Source organism: Catharus ustulatus, chromosome 7 (genome assembly GCF_009819885.2).
Source record: "Catharus ustulatus isolate bCatUst1 chromosome 7, bCatUst1.pri.v2, whole genome shotgun sequence".
Taxonomy (NCBI): Eukaryota; Metazoa; Chordata; class Aves; order Passeriformes; family Turdidae; genus Catharus; species Catharus ustulatus.
Genome location: NC_046227.1, coordinates 15024266 through 15048080, shown reverse-complemented (window position 1 = coordinate 15048080; position 23815 = coordinate 15024266). Strand labels below are relative to the sequence as shown.

Genomic DNA, 23815 nt, shown 5'->3' with positions numbered 1-23815 from the left:
GAGTGTCACTGGGGTGGAGGGGGAACAGATACATCGTGTAAAGAGTCATGCACATACTTGAACCCAAAATGACAGCAACACACTCAGCTTCAAAACTGATTCCTTGCAATGACTAAATCTATACATAAACTTATTCTTGAAGTACTGCAGCTACAGAAGGGCAGAGCCACTTGAACCTGAACACGAGAGTTCTTATCTGCATGTTTTCAGATAAAGAACCTAATTACATTTACAGTTTTGAAAATAAAACTTCAACTTACTCATCTTTTAATCTTGCATTTAAATTAGGAAGTCCCATATATTCACTTAGTTCCTGAAAGAATATTTTGACAAAAATTCTACTGGAGGATGTGGTAGTTTCTTCACTCAGTATTATACATTCAAGGACCTGCAAATATTCAGAAAAGTATTAACCTTAAAGTTTAAATAAATATTCTTTTCTTATCTTAAAAACTTTTGTCCTCCCAAAATAACTAATAAAGACTTGGGGTTTTTTCCCCCTATGGTTCATAAATTCTAGTCAAGACTGTCTTTCTCAAAAATTGTTTTCTACCACCTGGGAGCAGCTGCTAATCATATTTATGCTACTAATTCTTTGAGGATTTTTTTTATCTAGGGAAGCTCCAGAAGAGGAAATCAGATGCATGAACTTCTGGCAAGTTGAGAGATTTGGGACCTAAGTACAAGAGAGGTAAAATATTTGGACTGACTTATGTGTGCTTGAAAAATGGCAATTAGACTAGGCTATGAAACAAGAAGAAAACAATATGAAAAGAGAAGTTACCTTGACATTTATTTCTTCATTTTTAATGTTATATAATAATATATCTCAGAATGTGAGATTGCTTTTATTTGTTAGGTATTTAAATAATAAAATGGCCTTATTTTAAATTACCTTATAATTCAATACAGCTTCTAATTTAGAAGCTCAAAAATTTAGAAGCTCAAAACTCTTTTCCAAAAGAAGTGCTTTTTAATCAACCAATTCTAGTTGAACACCATAAAATAATAGCTTAAATCAGCTACTGAAAAACGGGGAGAGAGGATGATAATACACAAATGGGAGAAAGAGGAGATGGACGAAACCAGAATTCTTCAACAGTCTGAGAAGTTACTTAAGATAATCCAGTTTGCCACAAATCATTACAAATCCTAGAATAATACTAGAATGAATGTATTACATGTCACTGCAGACTACTGGAGATTAACTGCTGAACAAGAGACTGGGGACAATGGCTTTTTGTTTTCACTTACACTCCAGGGAATTGAATCGGTGTACAGGAGATGAGCGAACATCTTGGCCACATTCCTCAGTTTGTTTGTTTCCAAACGATGAATGGTATCGTACTGTTCCTTGAAAATGGCTTCAAAGGATTCCATATAGTCTTTCTTTAACATGCAGAAACGCTGAGACAACATGGTACAATTTAAACAACCACTTTAAACAAAACACTGAACATACAAATAACCTGCAACTATGTGACCTAATGGTGTCAATACTTACTGCAAGACTTCCCTTTTAAATAACCCTTGTGGAAAAGTAAACACTCAAATACATATATTTTATAGCTTTGAGCAGTTTGTCAGGACAAGAAACTCATTTGCATTGCCAAGCAGTAATTATCAAATCTGAACTATAGTAAATTACCCAGCATTTTGCCTGACTTCTATACATCAAATATTTTCACCTGATACAACCTCATGTTTTTTCAGGGCATCACTGAATGACTATCTGAATTTAGAGGCAGCAGGAAACAGAAGAAAGACATTTTACACATAAACATTTCAGAGAATATGGAAATGAACATTTACATTCATCTGAACATGCAGATTCATAAGGTTAGTGCTTTGTAACTGACTGCCAGCAAAAGGACTTCCTGAAATAAGGGATGAAAAATACAAATGAGAAGGACTGTTCCCTTTCAGCATAGCTTGCTCCCTTGAGAAGACAAGTATTTCATCTTAACTCTTCATATCTCAATATTATTGACAGGGAAACCTTAAGTAAGAAATAACTGCAGCTAAATTAGCAGCTGGTTACACAAAACCAGAGAGTTAGCTGTTTATTGAAGACCAAACAAAATACACACAAGCCTAGGACAGTACGTATTCAATCTTGTGTTCTAAATTAAACTTAGTAAGCAGCTTTGAACAAGGTAGTAAATTACAAGAGTCTCCAAGATCAATCTTCAGCACTGTAAAAGGTATTTTCTGGTAACTCATACTACTACTATGTCTTTCTTTGCCACTGATTTATTGTCTACCATAATAAGAAAAAAGGGAGGCAAAATAAGCAGCAATATAAAGGGAAAGTGAGTTCTTTCATTCTGCATTCACTATACTCTTTCAAAGTGCTAATTCAATCCACTAAAACAATCAGCTAACATAAGCATTTTCAGAATGACAAAAAGACTATTAGGTTTATTTATCCATTAAAACTTAAGTTTGAAATACAAAAAATAGAGTAAAACAATGACATTTTCTATCATAAAGTATAAAATCTGAAACAGAACTCACCCCTGCCAGTAACCCAAAGAATTTCTCGTATGTTCTTTGCTGAGCACAGCAGTCAAGTATCATATTGCAGAGTTCTTTCTGGGTTATGAAAAAAAGAATATTTCTCTAGGTAAATTCACTATAGCAGCATAAAACTGCATCAGTACATACCAAGGAACTGAAGGAAACCTTACATGGATGACAGTTTTGAAATAAATATTTACATCAAACTTCATTTGCAACACCAGTAGTTTTCTGAATTTCTCTGTGATATGAATATGAACATCTGCCCTACAAATTTCATCTTCTGCCTAAACTAAGATCTATGTGTTAGCACAAAGTACATCTAACCAAAAAAAGTCAGAACTCATTTACAAACTGACTTTACCTTAATGAAAAAAGGAGCTACAAGATAAAAATGAAAGTTTTGAGGGCTTTTTTCATAATTTCGTTTTTGTCTGTCAGTTGCTTCTTTTTGTGATATTCTTTTTAGGGTTTATTTTTGTTTGTTTGAAACAGTACCACTCCCTGCATTTACAGAAAATGAAAATCCTTTACAACTTCCAAGTGTCAAAATGGCTTACAGACAAACCATTTGGAAACACAATGTGCATTTCTTAGCAGTTAGTTCCAAAATCAGAAATAACTGCCCATGTTGGTATATCCTTTATACCTTTAACTATTCAGCTATAAGTTGCCTGACAAGCCCTGCTTAGCACAAGCAAGCAGAACTCTGAGTTTCACCGCAATGGCTTCAGCCCAGAAAGACTAAACTCGCCTTTGGGAGGCCGATATGCCCGGACTTCCTTTTTAACCAAGAGAACAAGAGAAACTTTTCTAAAGCAGCTGGTTTAGGCTGAATTCTGAATCACCCTTTATAGAGGAAGCCTAGCTAGATTAGTCTCCCAAAATGTTTGTGCATCCCCCCCTCATGGCCCGCCTTCCACTTTCCTGTCTTCTTGGCGAACATGGATGAAAGAATGGAAGATGCTGTCCTGTTCCATAATGCCAACTAGGTAGGACAGGTCTTTCTGGAATATGGACTCTCTGGCACCATTCCTCCTTGTCTTCCAACACCACAACCCCATGATTATCATCAGATAAACTTCTGGTAGTGCCTCTTCCTCTCCTTTCACACATAGCAAAGCAGGAGCCAGAGGGAAACACTTGGTACCTCACCTCTCAGGCCAGAGCCCTGCACCAGCTGAGAGCAGAGGTCCTGGCAAGTGAGACCATGCAGGTTTAAACCAAACTTATTCCCCTGACCTTTTGCCTGAGATACAGCCTGTAATGCAGCTGTGAATTGGCTTAGGGTGCATTTGGCAACAGTAATTAAGACAAGTGAGCAAACATTTTTATACAAATTAAATTCATGAAATTACACAATGCTTAAAATAACCCTGCAGGTTTTGCCCATTCACTTTTTTTATTACTGTTTTCTCCTAAGACCAATTCCATAGTGCAATCCAATTTATGACACTCCCAAATAGGTTTCTGGCTGTCAGTCATGTATCTTTCATTATTAGTTTAATTTCTCTTTAAACTAACAGTAACATTCCTTTAAAAACTGAATGATTTCAAGTCTTTTATTCTCTTTGTATCTTTCACCAATTAATTTACTGTAGCATATACAGGATTTCATATTCCTGTGTCATTCTTTCAAGCAAGTATTCAGAAGAAACATTTTTGCCCATCATAAAAGCTTAAAACAAATAAAAAGCCAACCATGCTGAATAAGAAAACACTTCTCCAAATAACAAGGCAGTAATGTATCAAACTTACAGATGTGTTTGAAGGCATTCCTTTTAACACTGTCACACTGTGTTAATGTGATGTATTAAAATGCACATTAACTTTTTATATTATCCCATTTTACAGTAATGCTGCAGTTAATCAGTTTTTAACAATAAAAGGGGTAAAGTGCTGATGCCACTGTTAATAATGTCAGGAAGACTTGAGAAACAAATTACTTTTCTTCCTCATCTTAAATGCAATTATAGCCTTGGTATCCCCTGTGGATTACAGTAATTAAATATTTTAACATTTTAATTAAATATTACAATGATTTCTAGGAGGGTATCTTGAATAACCACATGTACGAAAATAGGTTTGCCCATAAAATCATTCTTGCTGGTGTTATCTAAACAATTTGAGGTTAGGTCTAGAGTAACTGTCTTCCAGATTTAAAGTTAACAAACTTTACAATTATTTAATTACTTTTTGAGAGATGCAACAAGCTCAGATGGCAACTCCAGCTTAATTTACAGCTTCAAAAGTTAGTGAACTAATTTCTGTACTCCTAATGATGTTTATGACACAAAGAGCCTTTTGTTTAGTCCATCATTTGTTTCCAGGACCAAAGAATTTTTTCCCTAATTTTATAAGCAATTTCTATATTGTGTTGTTTAACTGTTTTCATAGAATGCTCAACAAGTAACTACTCAGCTCAGTTAAGAAAGTATACATAGCTATCCAACCCTGATGTAAAACACTTCAAAACATCTGACATCTCATACAGATGGTGAATCTTCATTTGTGAAGATCTTGAATTTATTATTGTATCATACAGAACAATAGCACTTCCCAAAACTGCTAAGACAGAAGATATGGAGAAAGCTCCCTCTAAATGTATAGCATTTCTCACAGCTCTCCCTAAACATCTATTTGCTCTTACTCAAACAGGATAACTGTTTAGATGAACCGTGACTCAACTAACATGGCAAGTATCATCGTACATTTAAAAGGAAAAGACAGAAAAAGACTTTTGCTTTTTTCTCCCAGTTTTACCATTTTAAAACACAAGCACACCCTGCCCAATCTATCCTCTCTCAGCTTCACATAAAGGTTGTGTCTGTGGCAGGCAGAAGAGCTAAAGCAACTTAATAGTTACTTAATCCCTTCTGATCACGGGTTCCTTTTCACAGCTAATACATCCCCCCGTCCCTTCTCCCCTCCTTTTTCTGCAATTTCTTTAAGATTTGCATTCAGCCAATACTGCAGTTTCAGAGCTGCCCCCCAGGCTGCCTCCACATGGAGGTCACTTCTGCTCTCTTTGGCTGGAAGTATGCCATTTCCACTTCCCTTCCCCTGCCAGCCCCACAGCTCTATTCCATCCATTGCACACACAAGCTGAAGTCACCATGAGACACCCCCACCCTGTAAGCTATTCTTAAAATATAAAATTTTCATTGTCAACACTTCATTTCTAGAAGTTTCTTCACAGAACTGAAGGAATTGATTTGCTGGGAGCAAACCTAGTACAGGCCTCAGGTTTGTTTAAATTAATGTGAAATTGGAATTATGTGAAATGAATGCCTTGCATTTTATGTATTTTCACTATTTTTACAGATACCACACTTTTCCTTTTTTCTCTTTTAATTCACTGAAGCGTATTTTACTCCCACTGACTACTTTAAAGCTTTCCCTACTGCTGCACATTTTAATGGGTGTAACCATCACACAGCCTACTTTTCCTAGTATCTCTGCTTTCTCTGCTGAATTTGTCAAGTTACCACTAAGAGCCAAAGCTGGCAAAGCCATGGAAGGCGTTTCAGCAGCAGGCAGCCTCCCATCAAACTCTGTGCAGTGCTTTTAGCAGCTACTACAAAGTCTCCAGGTCTGTCCTGTGCTCAGCTAATGGTCTTCCTCGACTTTTGTCCTTTTTTTGCTTCGAGTGACATATGCTTATCACAATGGTTATCATAAATCTTGCATAAATCAGACTTAATATTTTACACTGGAATCATTAACTGGATATAAGGATAGATATATTTTAATCATGCTGCTACAAGTCTGCAACACAAAAACACAAAAATGAAACAATACATCCAAGTCCCACAGCATCTCTTTCCTTCTACCTGAAGGCTGCACATGCAAAACTTCATTTTTAGAGGTTTCACTGAGGTAATCTGAGCAGTTCCACCTTCTTAGGTTAAATGCATACACACATCTGTGGAAGATCAAAATCTAGTCAGAATTCTAGCTAATGCCTGTTGTCAGTAACAGAACAGCCTAATTCTTTATGGATTCTGTACCTTCATTTTGCAGATGTCAACAAATACCGCAACATGGTATGTGCATGCAATGTACTTTTTAAAAATTGATAAATCATGGAAATTCAGAATGATTCTGTATCTCAGGCCCACAAAAACCTCCTGCTTCAAAAGACAGGCAAGCTACTTGAGGATGATTATCTTTTACAGCCAGTAGCAAGGCTGGGAAGTAATCATGGTGCAGTTGCTAAACCTACCAGCTGCAATGCCCTCCAATCAGAGAAGAAACTAATGGATCTAAGAAATCATCAATTTGATTAGCATGTAATTATCAGCCTTAGACCATCCTGTTCTACATCAGTTTCCTGAACTATATTTTCACTCAAAGTGAAAATAGTCAAGTCAACATAACTACTTGTGTTATCTTCAAGACTCAAGGCATAAATAACAAGAGACACTGACACTCCCACACTACCAACTAGGACTGCTTTGAGCAAGTGACACCACCCTGGAAAATGAAGATGTGTCAGATGCATGCATAATTCTTTCAAGAAGGCTGTGCCTGCAAGAATTTTTCTCATTTCAAGTACAAAAAATAAAAAAATCTGGTGACGCATTACCTTTATTTGGAATATGCATAGTGCTAGAAGAGGTTCTAATTTAATTTAGCAACATTTCTGTACACAAGTTTAGCTCTTATCACAAGCCAAGAAAGAAAAGCCTAAAAGCCAATCCATTTTAGGCACATTTTCAAAGAGCAAGAACAATGTATGGTTGGTTTAATTTTTTAGTTGCCTGCACTTCAGCCAGGCTTGTTTGCTAGCTTTCCCCCCAGTTCAGAAGCCAGAACAACTGGTAATACCACACTCACTACAGTTTTAATTTATTTAAATTTTCTTCTTTGGTAATACATGGGATTAATACAGCTTTAACAGAGATAATAACAGTACTTTTAATAAAAGTAAAATAGTGAGCTCTGCCAAGACTGAACATATGCCCAAAGAAGCAATTGCAAGGCTAGTTTAGAACAGCTTCACACAGACTGTAGTAGAGACGACAAAACTATTTCACTTTTGCTCTGCAGGCTTCAGTTGGGTCTAAATAACATGAACAAAAGCAGGCCCACTCCCAGTAAATTTACTTAGAAATAAAATAAACTTCAACACTTTAAATGTTAAAAAAAAAAAATCAGAGGACTGCTGACATCCCTTCTCAGCAGCTGGTCCTAAACTGCAATGCCAGAAAGTAGTATTATGTTGTTCCATTCCACAGATTATCCATCTGAACCTTAATCCTCTTTCTGCAAGTCAGAGCTGTGTGATAGATCCATTACTGGTATTAAACAGACAAACAACTTGTGTTGCACAGCAGTTAATGTGACACAACGATCTGATAATTCAACCACTGTAAAAAACACTAATGTATTTCTGAACTGAACCCTGATAAATCATATCAAAAGTTTCTATGCATGAAGATTTCTGGAAGAGTTGCCCAGAAAGATGGTCATTAAGACTGTATTAGTCTCAAACCTGTTGTTTGCATCTACCCTTAGGTTTTAGATATTATGATTTGTTTTTTGATTGCAATTAATTGAAAATTTACTACTTAAAGTTTGTGAAAAACAGTCAATGACAAAATTAAATATTGTTTAAGTAAAGCCTTTCAGAGGAAAAGCAGAAAATTACTGTAAAATCAGACTTGATTTGGACAAAATTTTTGCAACAAGAATCTTAAGTTTCATCTGATTTTTAAGGAATACTTCAGCTAAATGCTCTAGTTCCTGCTTCCCATGACGACTGCCATTCATAGTAGGAGTTGGAATAGAGAATCAGCATAAACAAAGTTTGCAGGTTCATCCAAGAGTTCAGCAAACATTTCAGGAATTTCTCAAGACTGTTTAAAGCTTTGAATCAGAAAGTGTGAAGAAATAAGACACAACATCCTGCAACACAGATTGTTGAAGCTTTCAGCAAAACAGACTGAAAAAAAAAGAAGTGCTTTATAGCTAAAATAATAGCAGTACAGAATTATGAAGGTTGAAAATACCTCTATAAGACCAAGTCCAGCTGTAAACCCAATGCCACTGTGCTCACCACTAAACCATATCCACACATCTTTTGAACGCTTCAAGGGATGCTGATTCTACCACTTCCTTGGTCAGCCTGTTCCAACAACTGACCACCCTTTCAGCCAAGAAATTGCTCCTAGCATTTAATTTAAACCTGAGGCCATTTCTGTCTCTTGTTATCTGTGAGAAAAGACCAGCCCTCACTGGCTATATCCTCCTTTTGGGTACTTGCAGAGTGACAAGATCCCCTTTGAGCCACCTCTTCTTCAGACTGAAGAAGTCCAGCTCCCTCATCCATACACAGCACTCCAGCTGTGGCCTCAGTCCTGAGTACAGAGGGACGGTCACTGCCCCTGTCCTGCTGGCCTCGCTGTTCCTGATCCAGGCCAGGATGCCACTGGCCTTCTGCAGCACCTGGGCACTGCTGGATTGTGCTCATCTGCTGCCAACCAGCACCTCCAGCTCCCTGCCTGCTGCTGGGCAGTTTTCCAGTCACTCTGCCCCAGCCTGTAGCTCTGCCTGGGACTGTTGTGACCCCAGGGCAGGACTCAGTGCTTTGCCTCATTGAACATCACACTGCTGGCCTCAGCCTACTGACCCAGCCTGGGCAGATCACTCTGCTTTCCTGCTCTCCTGCACATCAACACTCCTGCCAAACGTGTCATCTGCAAACTCAATAATGGCTCAATAAATGCTTTTTAATGAAGGCAGAGGGAATTAATTCAATAAAAACTTCAATCTGAAGACAGTAGCTTGAACAAATAAAAAATTATTTTTCAAGCTAAAAATTTGGCAGTTAATTTAAACAAATTTCCTGTTGATTGCATTCAGTTTTTTTATACACATGTACAGACTCAAGCTCTAAAAACCCCTGAATAATTTTACTGCCTGCATCTGCTTATCATTTCTGCTCTCACAATGATCAGAAAGCATCTGGGTTTTTTAAAGATTTTTGTCCCCATAAAGACGCTTAATTCTATACAATGAGCAAATCAAAGTCTTCATATTTTGATTAAATGAGGTGAAGAGTAGTTATGACTCTTAAGAAAAAAAGAAATCAGTACAAAGAAGAAGCTTCATGTGATAAGAGGACACAGTTTTACAACAGTTTTGAATCTTTAATATACATATATTCTAGATTGTTTGCTCTATTCTTTATATCTGAATTGATTTGCCAGGCAACAGGATTTTTTTTCCCTCTTCAGAATTCTTTAAGTTATGTATACTTCACTGAGAATTACAATCTTATGCATGATTAATGTAGCATTTCATGCACAGAATTAGAGAACTAGATTAAAAAAGTACACAATCTCAATTCTTTGTTTACTTCCATGTAAATGGCTTAAAAACAAGCAATAGTACAAGAACTGAAAAAATTATATGCAGACAAGTTCTCAAAGAACACCTAATTGTAGCCCATATATTCCCCTTACTAGATAAAGTTAGTTATTACACAAACTGTTTCAACTAAAACTGATGATTAAAGCCACAGGAAGTTAAAGCATTCCCCAAGTGCAACTCCTATGGTGACAGCTTACAGCGGACTGAAAAGCTGCTTGGAAAATTAGATGTGTACTTACATTCTGTTCTAGTATTGAACAGAAGTACTGGATGACAAACAGTTTCCATTACTTGAAAACACAGCAACTGCATTGATCATACAGGGTCTGAGGACAAAACAGCTCCAGTCTTCATGTTCTCCAAAATCACAGCAAGGCAATCACTCACAACTACTTTTATTCAATATGCTGTTTATTCAAAGACTGACTGTGAAAGCACCCAAACAACACACTCATAGCACCGTGCTAAATTTCAAGCCCCACTGACAGAGTCTTCTACAGCTGCCTGCAAATATTATCTCCAACCCAGAGTCCTTTCAGAGACAGAACTCTGCCATGCTGCTGTACTCTTGTCACAGGACAGAAGTTTCACCAGTCCAAACAACAGAACTTTTTAAAAGGCTATGAGTAAACATTTTCTGTCAAGCAACAGAAAGGAGTACACACATAAGACAATGAAATGTGTGTCAGTCTATTTGCTCTAACAGTTGTGAAATTAATTTTAATGAAAAACAGCTGTAAGGAATGACTCTCATTCATCTGCCTGCTATACAAACCAGGTCGTGGAATGTGAGCAAGGTCTTTCGATATTACCATAGTATTGTATCTTAATAACGTTAGTAACAAGAAGAGTAAGAATAAAGGCTTACAGTCTGACTTTCAGGGAAGTCCATCTTCAGCAGTTTGTGAGCACATTCTTCAAAGTCTAAGCTGAATAGAAAAAAACACTCATTATCTGTGCAATATATACTATGCTAAAAACATTCCAAAACTATATTAAGATTGATCCTTGGTGCTAAAACCTCAACTCCTTTGAAGTATTTCAGCTGTTTGATTTGCTGAGACTTTATTGTTGCGGTGGGTTTTTTAATAAACATTTCATATTTCGTTAGTTTCTAGTTGAACATTAATCCAAAGTGATTACGTTCTGCAGGTAATCTGTAAACAAGATGATCCAAGTCATTATTACTATCTTATCACCTTACAAAATCTAATAAAATAGAAAACTGGGAGCTTGTTGTGCACCTTTTGAAACACACTGAAAAGCACTTCAGACAAGTTCCAAAAGCAATACCTACTACAGTCTCCCCTTTGCACTCCTGTTCTGAAAGCCTTTAGCCACCACTGGGTATGTCCTGCCCCTCACACACAAAATGAACAAGCTCGAGTATGGCAAGAAAGTATTTAACAGTAACTTTGAGAAATGTGAGAGCCTTTGATACCCTCAGTCGGGTATTAATTCACATGTCTAAATGATCAACACCACGACTACATCATTGCACTCCTCATGCAGGATCAGACCTGCAGAGTATTATGGGCTGCAAGAGGTCAATCCCTCCTCTCAGCCTGGTGACACAGAAGCTACACCCAGCAGGTTTGGAATACTTGTGCCACAAACTGCCAGGGAGATCACTCTCAAGATGACCACATAGCTGGAAACTGCATAGTTATTTTCTAAACAATGCAGATGGCAAAAGAGCTCCATCTCAGAAGTGGAGCCAAACTGCAGAATTTCTAAGTGTGTCTCAATTTTTTTTTTAATAAATTCTCAAGATACCATAAAATTTGAAGATCACTGACTTCTGTTCACTCAGAAAGCTCTCATTATGGCAATAGTCCCAGTCCACTACTCAAACATTTCGAAACAAATGAGGTTCATCTTAGAACAAGAATTTGGAAAACAGTCTGCTTTACACAGTCAGGTCAGGTTCAATATAGACCACTTCCCTACAGTTTGCTTCTTTTGAATTGCACATTAAGACAGAATTTTAAAAGGAGAATTACAGTTCACTGACTTGAAAAAAACTACACTCCTAGGTGCATAATTTGTATTTACCTTGACTGAATAGCCAGATAAATTGTACGACGGAACGAGACCAGGTTAATTTCTGTTTTGTCATGGACAGTAACTTTCTGACCTGGAAAAGAAAAGCATGGGTTTGTAAAGAGCAAAACATTAAGGAAGACACATGTGATATTTTTTTAGGACAGCTCTATTTACCATTTACTGAGTGTAGCACACTATTTTTCTAGACTACTTAGGACTGTTTGCAGGTTTATGTATTTTTAATGTTTTATTTTTATAGATAAGGAAAAAATCAGTATTTGCTTCATCTGTAACAAAGGTAAATATTTAGAGACAGTTTTAAAAGGGTAACTCTCTTAAAGACATTTTATGTTTCTTAGTCACTGCAACCCCTAGGTTTAATATTTCTTGTCAACATTATTAGCAATCCATTTTCTACACAGTTTAGCTATACAACACTTTATGCAGCATCTCTGACTTTAACAGGCAATTCTTAGTTCCTGTTAATTGTAGAATCTACGTTACAGCATTCTGCAAAGTTCTGGAGCAAGTGTAGAAAAATCCATTCTGAGCCAAACCACTCTGGGAAACACTTTCATTTGTAAACACTCACTATTCCTTCAATCTTTTAAAGTTCGGTAAAAAGATAAAAAATTGTTTTACAGGAACAATACTTGACTGGCTTCCATTACTCATGCAGTCTGCACAAAAATTTCAGTTATGCTTACCCATCAATGCTTTTTCCTGGGAATTGAATACATTCTTTGAATGTATTTGAAAATGAGTAAGTATTGTCTCCAGTGAAAATCAAGAAAGAGGGCTATACTGAACCATGTGAGATACGAAGGATGAATATACAGTTGTAAGAAAATCCATCCTAATTTTCAAAGTGTCTTAAAAATATGACAGAGCACGGGAAAGTTTAAGCAAGCATTTTCATTCTGTTCTTGTGTCTTATGTTTTTAATGCTTTTCTCAAAGGAAATTGATACTATCAAGAATAATGTGGCAAAGTTGCTTTTCTTTTTCTGATTGTGCTGAATACTTCCTTTCAGACTCTTATACTATTTGCTAGTAAACACTTAGATCTGAGAACAACTGAAGAGGAGAACATTGGTTAACACTTGAACATCTGTTTTGCGAAACATCTAAGAAGTTAAGCTTTTCTTTCCTTTTTAATCTACATTCAATCAATTGCTCATAAGACATCAGTCATACACTTACCATCTTCGTCCTCCTCTTCATCATCTTCTTCATCTTCTTCACTACTTCCAGCTTCTTCATTGCCTTCAGACTCAGTGTCACCTTCATCAAGAATTTCTGAAAGAGGAGTATCCCAGATCAATGGAACACAGACCACAGTACTTTCATTACAAAAACCCAATCGATCCAACCCCCGAAGAGTGAAAGGATGTCTCAGGTACAAGAATGTGGAAGAGGCCAAAAAGCAGATATATCATAACTGAATGGAAACAGATGGAGAAACAACACTGAGTAGCACAAACACAAAGGAAAGGTCTAAGAAATTAATGAGTTATACAGGACAGAAGTATCATCAACTGTTAAATAAATGTTGGTAACAAGAGCTGATTAAGTACAGTAATTTCACGAATACAAGCCGCACGGAGTATAAGCTGCACTTCCGGGTGCCAGCAACTTTTCATTCTTTGTCCTTACATAAGCCACACCTGATATAGAGTGTGATAAAAGGTATCTATTCTATCACCACCTGTTGAGGGTGGGGGCAGTGATCCTTATCTCAATGGCAGATATTCTGCTAATGGTCCATCCATTGAAACCAGGTTGGGCATTGTTCTTTATCTTTTCACAACCCATCCTTCCTCCAGCGAGTCATTGTCTGCTAATGGCCCATTGAGTCCCACTGTGGGACTGATAAAATTACTGCATCCCATTGGAAGTTGCTCCAGCCAGGGGGAAGAGCCCAACATTTCTTACCAAAATGAAAACAGAGGTTTTGGGACACTAAGGGAGCCCCTTTCTCCACTGGACTCCAGAGGAAAACCAGATTTCTCCACATCACCACTGGACCTCCAGAGGGAAACTGCACCTTCTGCAGGACCACTGCTTCAACTGAGCCACATCTGTCACTGCAGGAGGATGCAGCCACCATTTAATGGGACTGCTACCAACACCCTGCCTGACGGGGTGTCAAGTTGTACTCTGTCAGGGTTTGGAGCTTGTTTCTTTGTAGTACTGTATTTCTACTTTAATTTCCCTAGAAAAGAACTGTTATTCCTAATTCCCATATCTTTGCCTGAAAGCCCCTTAATTTCAAAATTATAATAATTTGGAGGGAGGGGATTTACATTCTCCATTTCAAAGAGAAGTTCCTGCCTTTCTCAGCAGACACCTGTCCTCCAAACTAAAACAGCAACTTTTTGTTCTTTGTCCATATATAAGCCGCACCTGATTATAAGCCGCACTTTAGGTTCGGACCAAAATTTTAGTCAAAATGGTGCGGCTTATAATCGTGAAATTACTGTAAATGCCATAGGTAATGGTTGTATATACACACAAATATCCCTACCTTTCTTCAGCATTTTGTATTTCTCCTCATTCTCCATAAAGTTCGGATCCATCTTGAAAACATCTTTAGAATAAAAGAGAATCTTTATTTAAAACACAAATTGAAGAAAGCTATTAATATTTATTCTTTAATTTATTTTCTTGGGGAATGCAGTTAAGGAATTATCTTTAATTTCTAACTTACTAAGAACATCCTCTGGGTTGTAGTCATCTTCCAATGGCAACATATGAGTAAACTGATCCTCCTCTTCCACTAGATCCAATCCCTCTGGGATGATGGGATGATCCTTGAAGCCATCCTTCCGCACAGCAAACATGACTTCTATCATGTACTGAACACGCATATCAATTTTAGATTCGTGCAGGATGTGCCGAAGGCGATCAAAGATTGCTTTGGAAAAGAGAGAAATGTAAATATGAAAGGTATTTACTAATACAAATGCCAAGATAGGTTTTGGCTGGCTGTACTTACCATTAATACCTCTAGGAGAAACTTCTGTTAATTTGAGCCCACTCTCTTTAATAAATCCAATTGCTACTTCAATACTGTCATCAGTAGGCCTTTCAAGAAGCAAAGTGAGCATTTCCAAACATAAAACCTCATGAGCCTATGGAAAGAGTATCAGCCAAGAATTAGAATGCACTATGTTACACTATCTCCACAGCCATTTACTGGACACACCTGTCCAGCCTTTGAGGATGCCACAATACAGCAGTTTAGTCACACACACAAGGCAGCAGTAATGGGGCAAAGTTGATTAAAAGGAAGGCAAAATTTCAAATCCAGTTTTACCATTAGTATTTACACCACTTTTCTAATGAATGTGACTGTCTATTGAACAAGTAAGCAACGAAAAATATTTTGCCATTAAAAAAATGTCAGAATGCATTTACAAGCAAATTAACTAGCACTTGCATTACAAAACCCAGCTGTAGGTGCATTGTATCTATTATTAAATCAGATCTTCCAGGATTAGGCATATAAGCAAATAGCACATCTCAGATTAATTTGCTCTTTATCAAAATGCTGAATATTCCCAACATTCCTGAGACACTGCTTCTTGACATTATTTAAATCAGAGCATCCTAATTTCTGACACGTTAACAAGTGGCATAGAGCTGCATATATAAATGCAATTTAGATGCAACTGAGTCTCCTGATAACACACACGTTGCAAGAAAACTGTTTAAGATCTGTGGCACAGAGACTCAAATGATCCTTGCTTCGCATCAAGACATGCCTGAATACTAACCCAAACACATTCATGAAATCTGGAGAAGCTCTGAAGTGTAAGTGTAATAATAAGTGCTGATAACTGCACAAGCAATTTCCAGTATCTTTTCTAAAGAGATCTTAACAACTTAACTCAGGCTTTCAGCAACTTTCAGAACAGAGGGAGAATCTTCACTTAAGGTACTGTTGTCTTAAACTAAAAATTAGTCACGTACGGTTTGGACTGAGTAGAAACAAAAGAAACATACCACATTTTGATTCATCAAATGTGCAACAAATTTTGAAGACGTTAGACAGAGTTGCTGCAAAAGAAATAAACCAGGAAACGTTAACATATGGAAGAAAAAATTCCTAACCCAGCCATACTATAGATTAACGCAACTCACAAATTAGTTGTGAAACTATTTAAGGATCATGGTAGTTGTTCTCAATTAGGACTGTACACTCAAAATTAAAAATTAGAATTAAACACCCCTGCCCAAATCAAAAAACCCCAAACTACCACAGTATCAATCCAGAAAATGTTGTCAAACTTTCATGATACTCTAATGTTACTAATGTCCCATAGACTGGTCTCGACCCATGTCTTGGCTGTGTTCCTTTGAGTGCACTTGACACAGTTACACTGCAGAATTCCACATCAGTACATTTACATTTTACATACCTTGTCATTTCTGCGATACCCTTTGCGAAAATTCAGTATCAGCCTCTTGAGGATCAATTCACCAATATTTGGAAACTTTGAATTGATAATTGCCACAAGAGCTGCATAAACATGAGTAAAAATCGGAGAGGCGCTCTGAGCTTGCAAAATGGATCTAGACAGCAATCCCCTGCAAAAATAAGTAAGTTTTAAAGACTTTTCTGGTAATAAAGCATGTCATGTTTTTATTCAGTACTTGCCACATGAAATAGTGTGCAGTTGGAACAGCTGGAAGAAATCAGATGATCATTTTCAAACCATGGTTTATCATGCCACAAATGGAATTTTGCAAAGTGCGTTGTACAAATCTCTCTGAACTGAAAAGTTCTTAAACTGTCACCCAATCTTTCATTAAATATTGTTCATATTAGAGCTCCACGTAAAAATGTGAAGCATGCAAAAAGCCATCTCGTGTCCTGCAATGATCCCTTTTTAAAACTGATCTTTGTCTGATTATAAAATATTATTTAGAGCCTAAATGAATGTAAACAACTGTGAGATAATAGTTCCTTCATTATACAAATTATCTCTTTACATTTATTATCGAGAAAGTCTGAAAAGAATCTGACTTGCTTCCCCACATCTCAGTGTTGCTTTTTGTAATGCTTAGGAGCACACAGAATTTGACTTTTGCTCTATTACTTGACAACATGTTGGTGAGGATTAAAACAAAACAAACTGCTAAATGTGAATCTTCAAAGTACACACTGATATCCAAATCCATCTTCCTTGTGATCTACTGAAATCTTAAAAAAAACCTCATACAGATTACTAAATACAAAGTGTATAGAGACCTTATTCCTACTTACTTTGGCACTGACAAATGGAATAGAACTCATTTTATACTACTGCACAGAAACAGAATATTCCCATTTTGAAATTTGTTACTTCTTGCTTACAAACTGAAAGTGGTCTGTTTCAGTGCTTATTTATCACCTACTTAAAACCACAGGAAAGAATGTGACAGCCAGGTAGAAGTTTGTGTCACTACTTTTAAATTCACCTTTGTGCAAGTTTGGAAGTACTGAGGAAAAATGGTGCCATTTTCCAGATACATTATTTTATACATTATACATTATTTTATACATTATACATTATTTTGACATTTATAAACCACACACAAAAACTTCCACGGACAAGTGCATTCTGAAAATATTCAATAAACTCATTTTTAAACTAAAATAATACTGTAAGTATGAAAATTAAATTTCAGGGACATGAAATACAGGCAAGTAAAAAGTAGCCCTACCAAAGCCTGAAACTTCATTATTACTTTTAACAGAAATCACATTCAGGAACTATTTGCCCACTCTCCAGATTTTATTTAAATTATTTAGCTCTCATATTTTTATGCTAGTTGCATGACTCTGATTTTCCCATCAGCTATAACAGACATGAAAAGCAATACATTCCTCCTCAAAAAGCCCACGACAGGGAAGGTGTCGCTACATGTCTGAAACGTAACAGAATTGAATCTACCAAGCTCCAACAGTATAATGTTCTTTTCTTTACATTACATCAATAAAGAACACCAACAGGTAACTAACAGGGAAAACCAACAGGTAGTAAAACTTGTTTTGCTAAATAGTGGCTACAAATATTTGTCCCAGAAAAAAATAATCAAGCACTTCAAAAATAAACAAACAATGACAACTTTAAATTACAAGTCATTCATGTAAAATGCATTGGAAAAACCTTAAGAAAAGGAAATATACACCATTTTATTCCACCAAGCATACAATGCCTTTAAAAAGTAAGAGACTATTCTCAATATGACAATATGACCTAAGGTTAATACTAAAATCTGACTAGCACCCATACACCACTTGTAGCACATACAGTGGTGTACACATGAATAGTGTATATATTCCAGAAAAGCAAAAGAATTGTTTTAAAATACTATGGCTTACCTTCCCCGAACAATGTTCTCCTGAAGGAGCTCATGAATGATGTTTTCTATATTAGAAACGTTGACTTTATTGACAAGACCATTGATTGATTTCTTCAAGGCTTCCCAACTCATCCTCTGGTATGCCAAGCTATTACAAAGTATCACAAATTAGTAATGCATGAATTTGAAATTGCACTGAGTAAATGCATATATATCTATATATAGCATACATTCACATTTTCATTTAATCATTAAAATAAATTTTAAAATAGTCACTGCATAAAGGTGAAGACCTGTTCACAATTATACAAACAACCACCAAAAAATCACTGAACCAAAATGACAAACAAAAGAGTAATTCTCTGCAGATATGGTATAACCCAGAATGTTGTTTTGTAAGACGTTCCAAAACATTCCCAGCTACATTCAGTATCCTGTTTTCACTTATCATTTACACTGTGCAGCAGAAGCAGTTACAGTTCTAATCTGATTCTCTTATCTCTCTTCTGATAAAAACATACCTTCAAAACAATGAATCACAACCCTTGATGGATCCCATTTTTGCCAGCATTCTCTAAACAGCTTAACTGTTTTGCTTGCAGTAAAAAACCTACTATGAAACTTTGAACTCACCTATTTTTATCAGTGATTTGCTCTTGCATCATCCTAAGCTTGGCCGGTGGAATATATGCACCACCTGTGCGAGTGAGGATTGGATCCACTTCTTCTTTCTTCTTCTTTGAGGCAGTTTCATCCTGAGCAAGTGAGCTCTGGCCTGTCGACCTCTCTGGACTCCTACGGTCAGGTGATGAGTATCTTCTCTGCTTCCTTCGATCATACTCTCTGTCCTCCCACCTGTCATAGTGTCTATCTCTCCCCCTTTCCATCCTTCTAAAGGGAAAAAAAACAACACCCACTAAACACCCAAGTGTAGGTGAAAAGCTTTCACAATTTATTCTCTATAAAAAAGTATTTTATTACTGATTAGGAAAGGGCTCCATACCTTCCATCTGAACTTCTGTCATCATAATAGTCCCGTCTTGAATATTCCTCATCATATCTGCTGTCATCAGAGTATCTCCTCTTCCTGGGAGATGGAGACCAGGACCTATCACGCTCCATGTCCCTACACACAACCCAAGACACAACAATTTTTAGTAAGAGGCCGAGAAAAGCAATGGCATTAATATTTGTTGCAACGTAATATAACAATGCAGAAATGTTCCAATTCTGCAACATGTGCTTCAAAATATGCGTCACTCCGATAAAAGGGTCACGCCAATAAAAGGGTCTACTTTAACAATAATATGTCATCAGGAAAAAAATATCAAAAAACAAAGAAGCACTGTAAAGGAAAGCTCCTAGATTTTGAAATTAAACATTTAATGGTAATAATATCAAATACAAATGGTAAATTCAGCAACTTGCATTCCTTGGAACACATATATTCACTTCTTTCTACTTACTTTTGCCCATACAGTGTGAAACTATCTTGCCCCAAAATTATAATTGTGGTACCAGCAGTGTGCCTCAAGCAGAAAGCTAGCATGTAATTTCCACTTTCAAGTCTCATGATAACTTAGCTAAACGCTAAGTTTTAGTAACAAATCCATTTAATTACTGTTATATTGACATTCAGCTATTTTATTAAATCTACACTTGTTCTCGACCACTCAGTTATGGTAATACATAAAAAGAAACATAACCTGATTTTTTTTTTTAACTTCTCTAACTTACTATATGAGGTACATATACAGAATTGAAGGATACAATAATCAGTCATTCTACCTGTCCTCTGGAGACAGACTTTCATGTCGGGAACTGTAGTTTTCCTTCCTTTCATGACTGGAACCATGCTTTAATGAAAGAGAATAAAAAAAGAGTCAAGCCCCAACATGACTGTGAGCACCTATCTTCAGATCAAAGCATACCATATCTTCAGTTCCCACTCCTTTACAAGGAGGGCCATCAAATAAAGCTGATGGCAGTCAGATATGGCAAGGAGAGGTTCCTGGGTCTCTAGGAGCAAGCAGTTAAGCAGCTGGACACCCTGCTGCAGGGTGCTGCAGATGCCAAATGCTTCCACAGGTTCAAGGCACTGAACAAACACTGAAGAAAATCCACAAGGATTACCAGAAAACTTCATCTGGCTCAGGAAGCTGCAAACAGGTACAGAGGAGGAGTGTAGGTGGGCAAGTACTTTTATAGTTGCCCTATTCCTAAACTCCTTAAGGCATCCGCTGTTAATTACTGCTGGAGTAGATGGACCACTGGTCTGCCTTTCCTGCTTCCCTCTTTCAGACGCCATTTTAATTTGTTGTATCACACAGAATACCATGAACAGAATTCCACCATTTCTTGTTTAAAGAGTGTCTTTCCTCTCTCCTAAAAATCTCTTTTATTGTGCAATTTTTCTTTATGTTCCCCCTTTTCACTAATCACATCTTATTTTCTCTTGAGTAATTTCTAGTTCCATACATTATGAACACCTGAGTTGCACTGATTTACTTGGCAGACTTGCAGGATTAAGTGATACACACTTAAACAGTTCACACCAAATTCCATGGGCTGAGCCATGACATTTAGAAATATGGAGTCATACAAAAATCTGAACATGACAGCATTTACAACAAACATAGCAAGATACTCATTAAGATGTTTCTAAACAACTTTGGTAGAGTCAATCAGCAGCATTTGTAACCTGAGTACTCTCATTGCAAGGCTCATCTCTTCCTTTAAAATATTATTTATGATTTTTCAGAACCACAATCTCATGATGTCACAGAGTGATTAACTGTGAAACAGCAAACACCCCACTTGATGCAGAAACTCAACACAAGCATTTCCTCGTGAACCTTGATGGAACTCCCTGCAGCAACACTCAGCTCCTTTGCTGAAGCAGCACCCTCTCCACCAACACACTGGCACACCAGCTCTTGCCCCACCAAAGACCCAGTTAAAAAATATAATGACACCTCTTCCACAAAAAGCAGGGCAGCTCTCATCTCCAAAAACTTAACTGAGGGGTGTGTATACATGCAAATCAATAATCGCATTTTTGAAGCTATTATAACATATCCCAGAATATTACCTTTCCTAGGGTGCACTTCAAACACTGCTAGAATTACAGCCTGCATTCTCTTGCCTGCATCAAGATGATGACACAAAACAAGGGCATTGCATTGTCCACTGGGAGCATGCATCCCTACAAAAGTTACGTCCACCTATTTTAGAGCCACATTATCTTTGGCATCAAAGATAGTACAAGAAACTCACATATTCATCAAGGCTTTCTACCACCTTCAATGCTCATTATACCATAGAGAAGATCACTGAATTCATCCAAGGATAAGAAAGAAAAGTCCTTAAGTTGTTTTTTTTTACCCCAGCACAGTAATATAATGTCAGTCTTCCAAGAAAGTGGTAATAAAAATCCTTGAATAACAGAAACCAGTTACTGTATTTAAATCCCATCTAGCAGATGGGAAGAAGGCAGTGGGTCTTTTTAGGATGATCCATTCTCACAGGTTCTTTATCATCTATCTCTGCCCAAGCAGAACCAAAAACACAAGTCAGATCTCAAAGAGTGAAGAAGCCTATGTAGGTTCCAACTCTGGAAAAACTGGCAGAGTAATACCACAGATTTGAGGTAGTGCATCATAACAATATTGCTCTGCCAACATGTCCCAAATCTGGTGTCCTTTACAAGCACAGTATTTCTAAATTTCTTCTTGCATTCCCAAAAAAATCACTCCCATCCACTCAGAAATGGGCAACATAGCTTTTAAAAGGGAAAACTTTAACATGCATAGTATAACATACAATTGTCAAATTAACTACTACTTATTGTATCTATAACTTTTAAGATCATTATTAAATTTTTCAAAATCTTTCTCCATTCCTCTACATGCTTACATTTGCTGTTGAGCCATCATCATTCAGTCAGTTCTCACCAATTATTGTAACATTATACACCAATAATATTCAGGACTTTAACCGCAAGGACAACACAGCTAGAAATAGCTGTAATTCACTGACTCTTAGTAGTACTGGTCTTGTAAACTGCTGCTGCCTGTTACAGATACTACTTGCTTTGCTTTCAGGAAGTTTCATTTAATATAGTATCAGCTACAAACCTAATTACCAGTAACGAGAGTGTTCAAATCCTACAATTTAGTTTTAGGAACACTTACATTTACTTGTGTCACTCTGCTTTTCATCTTGACTTCCTGCTTTTTACAAACGCGCAGCAATGAGGCAATCTAAGCTGGAGTTCAGCATATGAAAACCATTTCACCTGTAACACACAGAAGACAATCAAAACCTTCCGACCACACACGGTGTCGGAACGCGCACCTCTATTTCGTCCTTTAAGGCTACGCTTACACAAGCCCTTAAACCAAAAGGCTCTCCCGGGTTTATTCCGATTCCCTGGTTACACAGCGGCTGCCCAGCAGCAGCCGGGGGGTCACCGGCACGGCCGGCCCCGAGCGAGCGGCCAGGCCGCGCCTGGGGCTGCCAGGGCCCTGCCCACCGACCCCGCCGCACGGCTCCCGGCCCGAGCCCGCCCGCCCGCCCGCCCGCCCGCCGCGCTCCCGGCCGGGCGGCGCTCGGGGCTGCCCCGGACCCCACGGGGACGGGGGAAGGGGAGCCCTGCCGAGCCCCGCCGAGCCCCGCACACCCCCGGCCCGGCCCGCACCTCCCGCCGCCGCCGCCGCGCACGGCCCTGACGCGTCACTTCCGGCGGCGCGGGGTGAGCGCGCGCCGGGCCCGCCCCCTCCGCCGCCATCTTGGGGGCGGGGGCGCGCTGCGCCCTCCCCGCCTGCGTTTAAAGTGAAGGCGGTGGGTGTTAGAACAGCCCCGATCGGGCTGGGCTCTCCGGGACGCTGCTCTCGGGCGGAGCATCCGAGGGGAAGCTCACCCCGCTGCTACCGAGCCCGCGTTTCCCCTTGAAGCACGTGCAGGGAGCAGTCGGCCGGCCTCCCTAAGGGGTGGAGATCTGCCCGAAGCAGCGCTGGAAAGTGGAGTGAATGAAATACTCCTGCCCCTTGAATAGCACCGAGCACGCACTCGTGTCGCTTACACCGCGGGTTAAACACAGCTCTTGGGAGATATGTGCAGGACAGACAGCAGGCTGGGCTATGGTGCTGTTGGACACCTGTGTGTGGCAGAGGGATCTTTTGATCTCTGAAAGTTTGGGGTACTTCAGCACCATGGATCCAGGCTAACAGAGAGGTTTATGATAGGCACAAATGTGTTTGCATTTTGGAAAGTAATTAAAGGCATAGGAAGGGGATTAAAAAAAAGGGAAATGCTGCATAAGGTCTTAAAACGCTTACGGTTGTTTCAGTTCTTGTGAGCTAAAAGGAAATGAACTCTTGCAGGACACGGCAGATGAGGGTCAGGAAGGCATTAGCTCAGCGGAGAGGCAGAAGGTTCCTGTGCCGTGGAGCTGAGCAGCTGTGCTGGGCCTGCCCGTGTCCCTACAGCTCCTGTGCCTCCGCAGGCACTGGGACACG

The 23815-nt window shown here is 38.3% G+C and overlaps 1 protein-coding gene across 10 annotated transcripts in view; it reads right to left on the bottom strand.

The window, feature by feature from the left end:
* Nucleotides 1-23047, bottom strand: part of CWC22 (CWC22 spliceosome associated protein homolog) — a 29037-nt gene extending 5990 nt beyond the window's left edge. For 5 of the 10 annotated variants that reach the window (XM_033064990.1, XM_033064983.1, XM_033064986.1 and 2 more), the window contains exons 1-16: nt 22490-22807; nt 20085-20152; nt 19300-19422; nt 18930-19187; nt 18316-18444; nt 16367-16535; nt 15951-16004; nt 14941-15076; nt 14653-14859; nt 14470-14532; nt 13146-13241; nt 11953-12034; nt 10766-10826; nt 2518-2595; nt 1255-1407; nt 261-388 (exon numbers count right to left, since the gene is read on the bottom strand). In XM_033064990.1, coding sequence (XP_032920881.1) covers nt 261-388; nt 1255-1407; nt 2518-2595; nt 10766-10826; nt 11953-12034; nt 13146-13241; nt 14470-14532; nt 14653-14859; nt 14941-15076; nt 15951-16004; nt 16367-16535; nt 18316-18444; nt 18930-19187; nt 19300-19422; nt 20085-20152; nt 22490-22516 — 1832 coding nt within the window. In that variant the 5' untranslated portion in view covers nt 22517-22807. Of the gene's footprint in view, nt 1-260; nt 389-1254; nt 1408-2517; nt 2596-10765; nt 10827-11952; nt 12035-13145; nt 13242-14469; nt 14533-14652; nt 14860-14940; nt 15077-15950; nt 16005-16366; nt 16536-18315; nt 18445-18929; nt 19188-19299; nt 19423-20084; nt 20153-22489; nt 22809-22995 lie in introns of those variants that run through there. The other 5 variants (XM_033064988.2, XM_033064989.2, XM_033064984.1 and 2 more) reach the window with 4 other exon arrangements.
* Nucleotides 23048-23815: the final 768 nt, after the last annotated feature.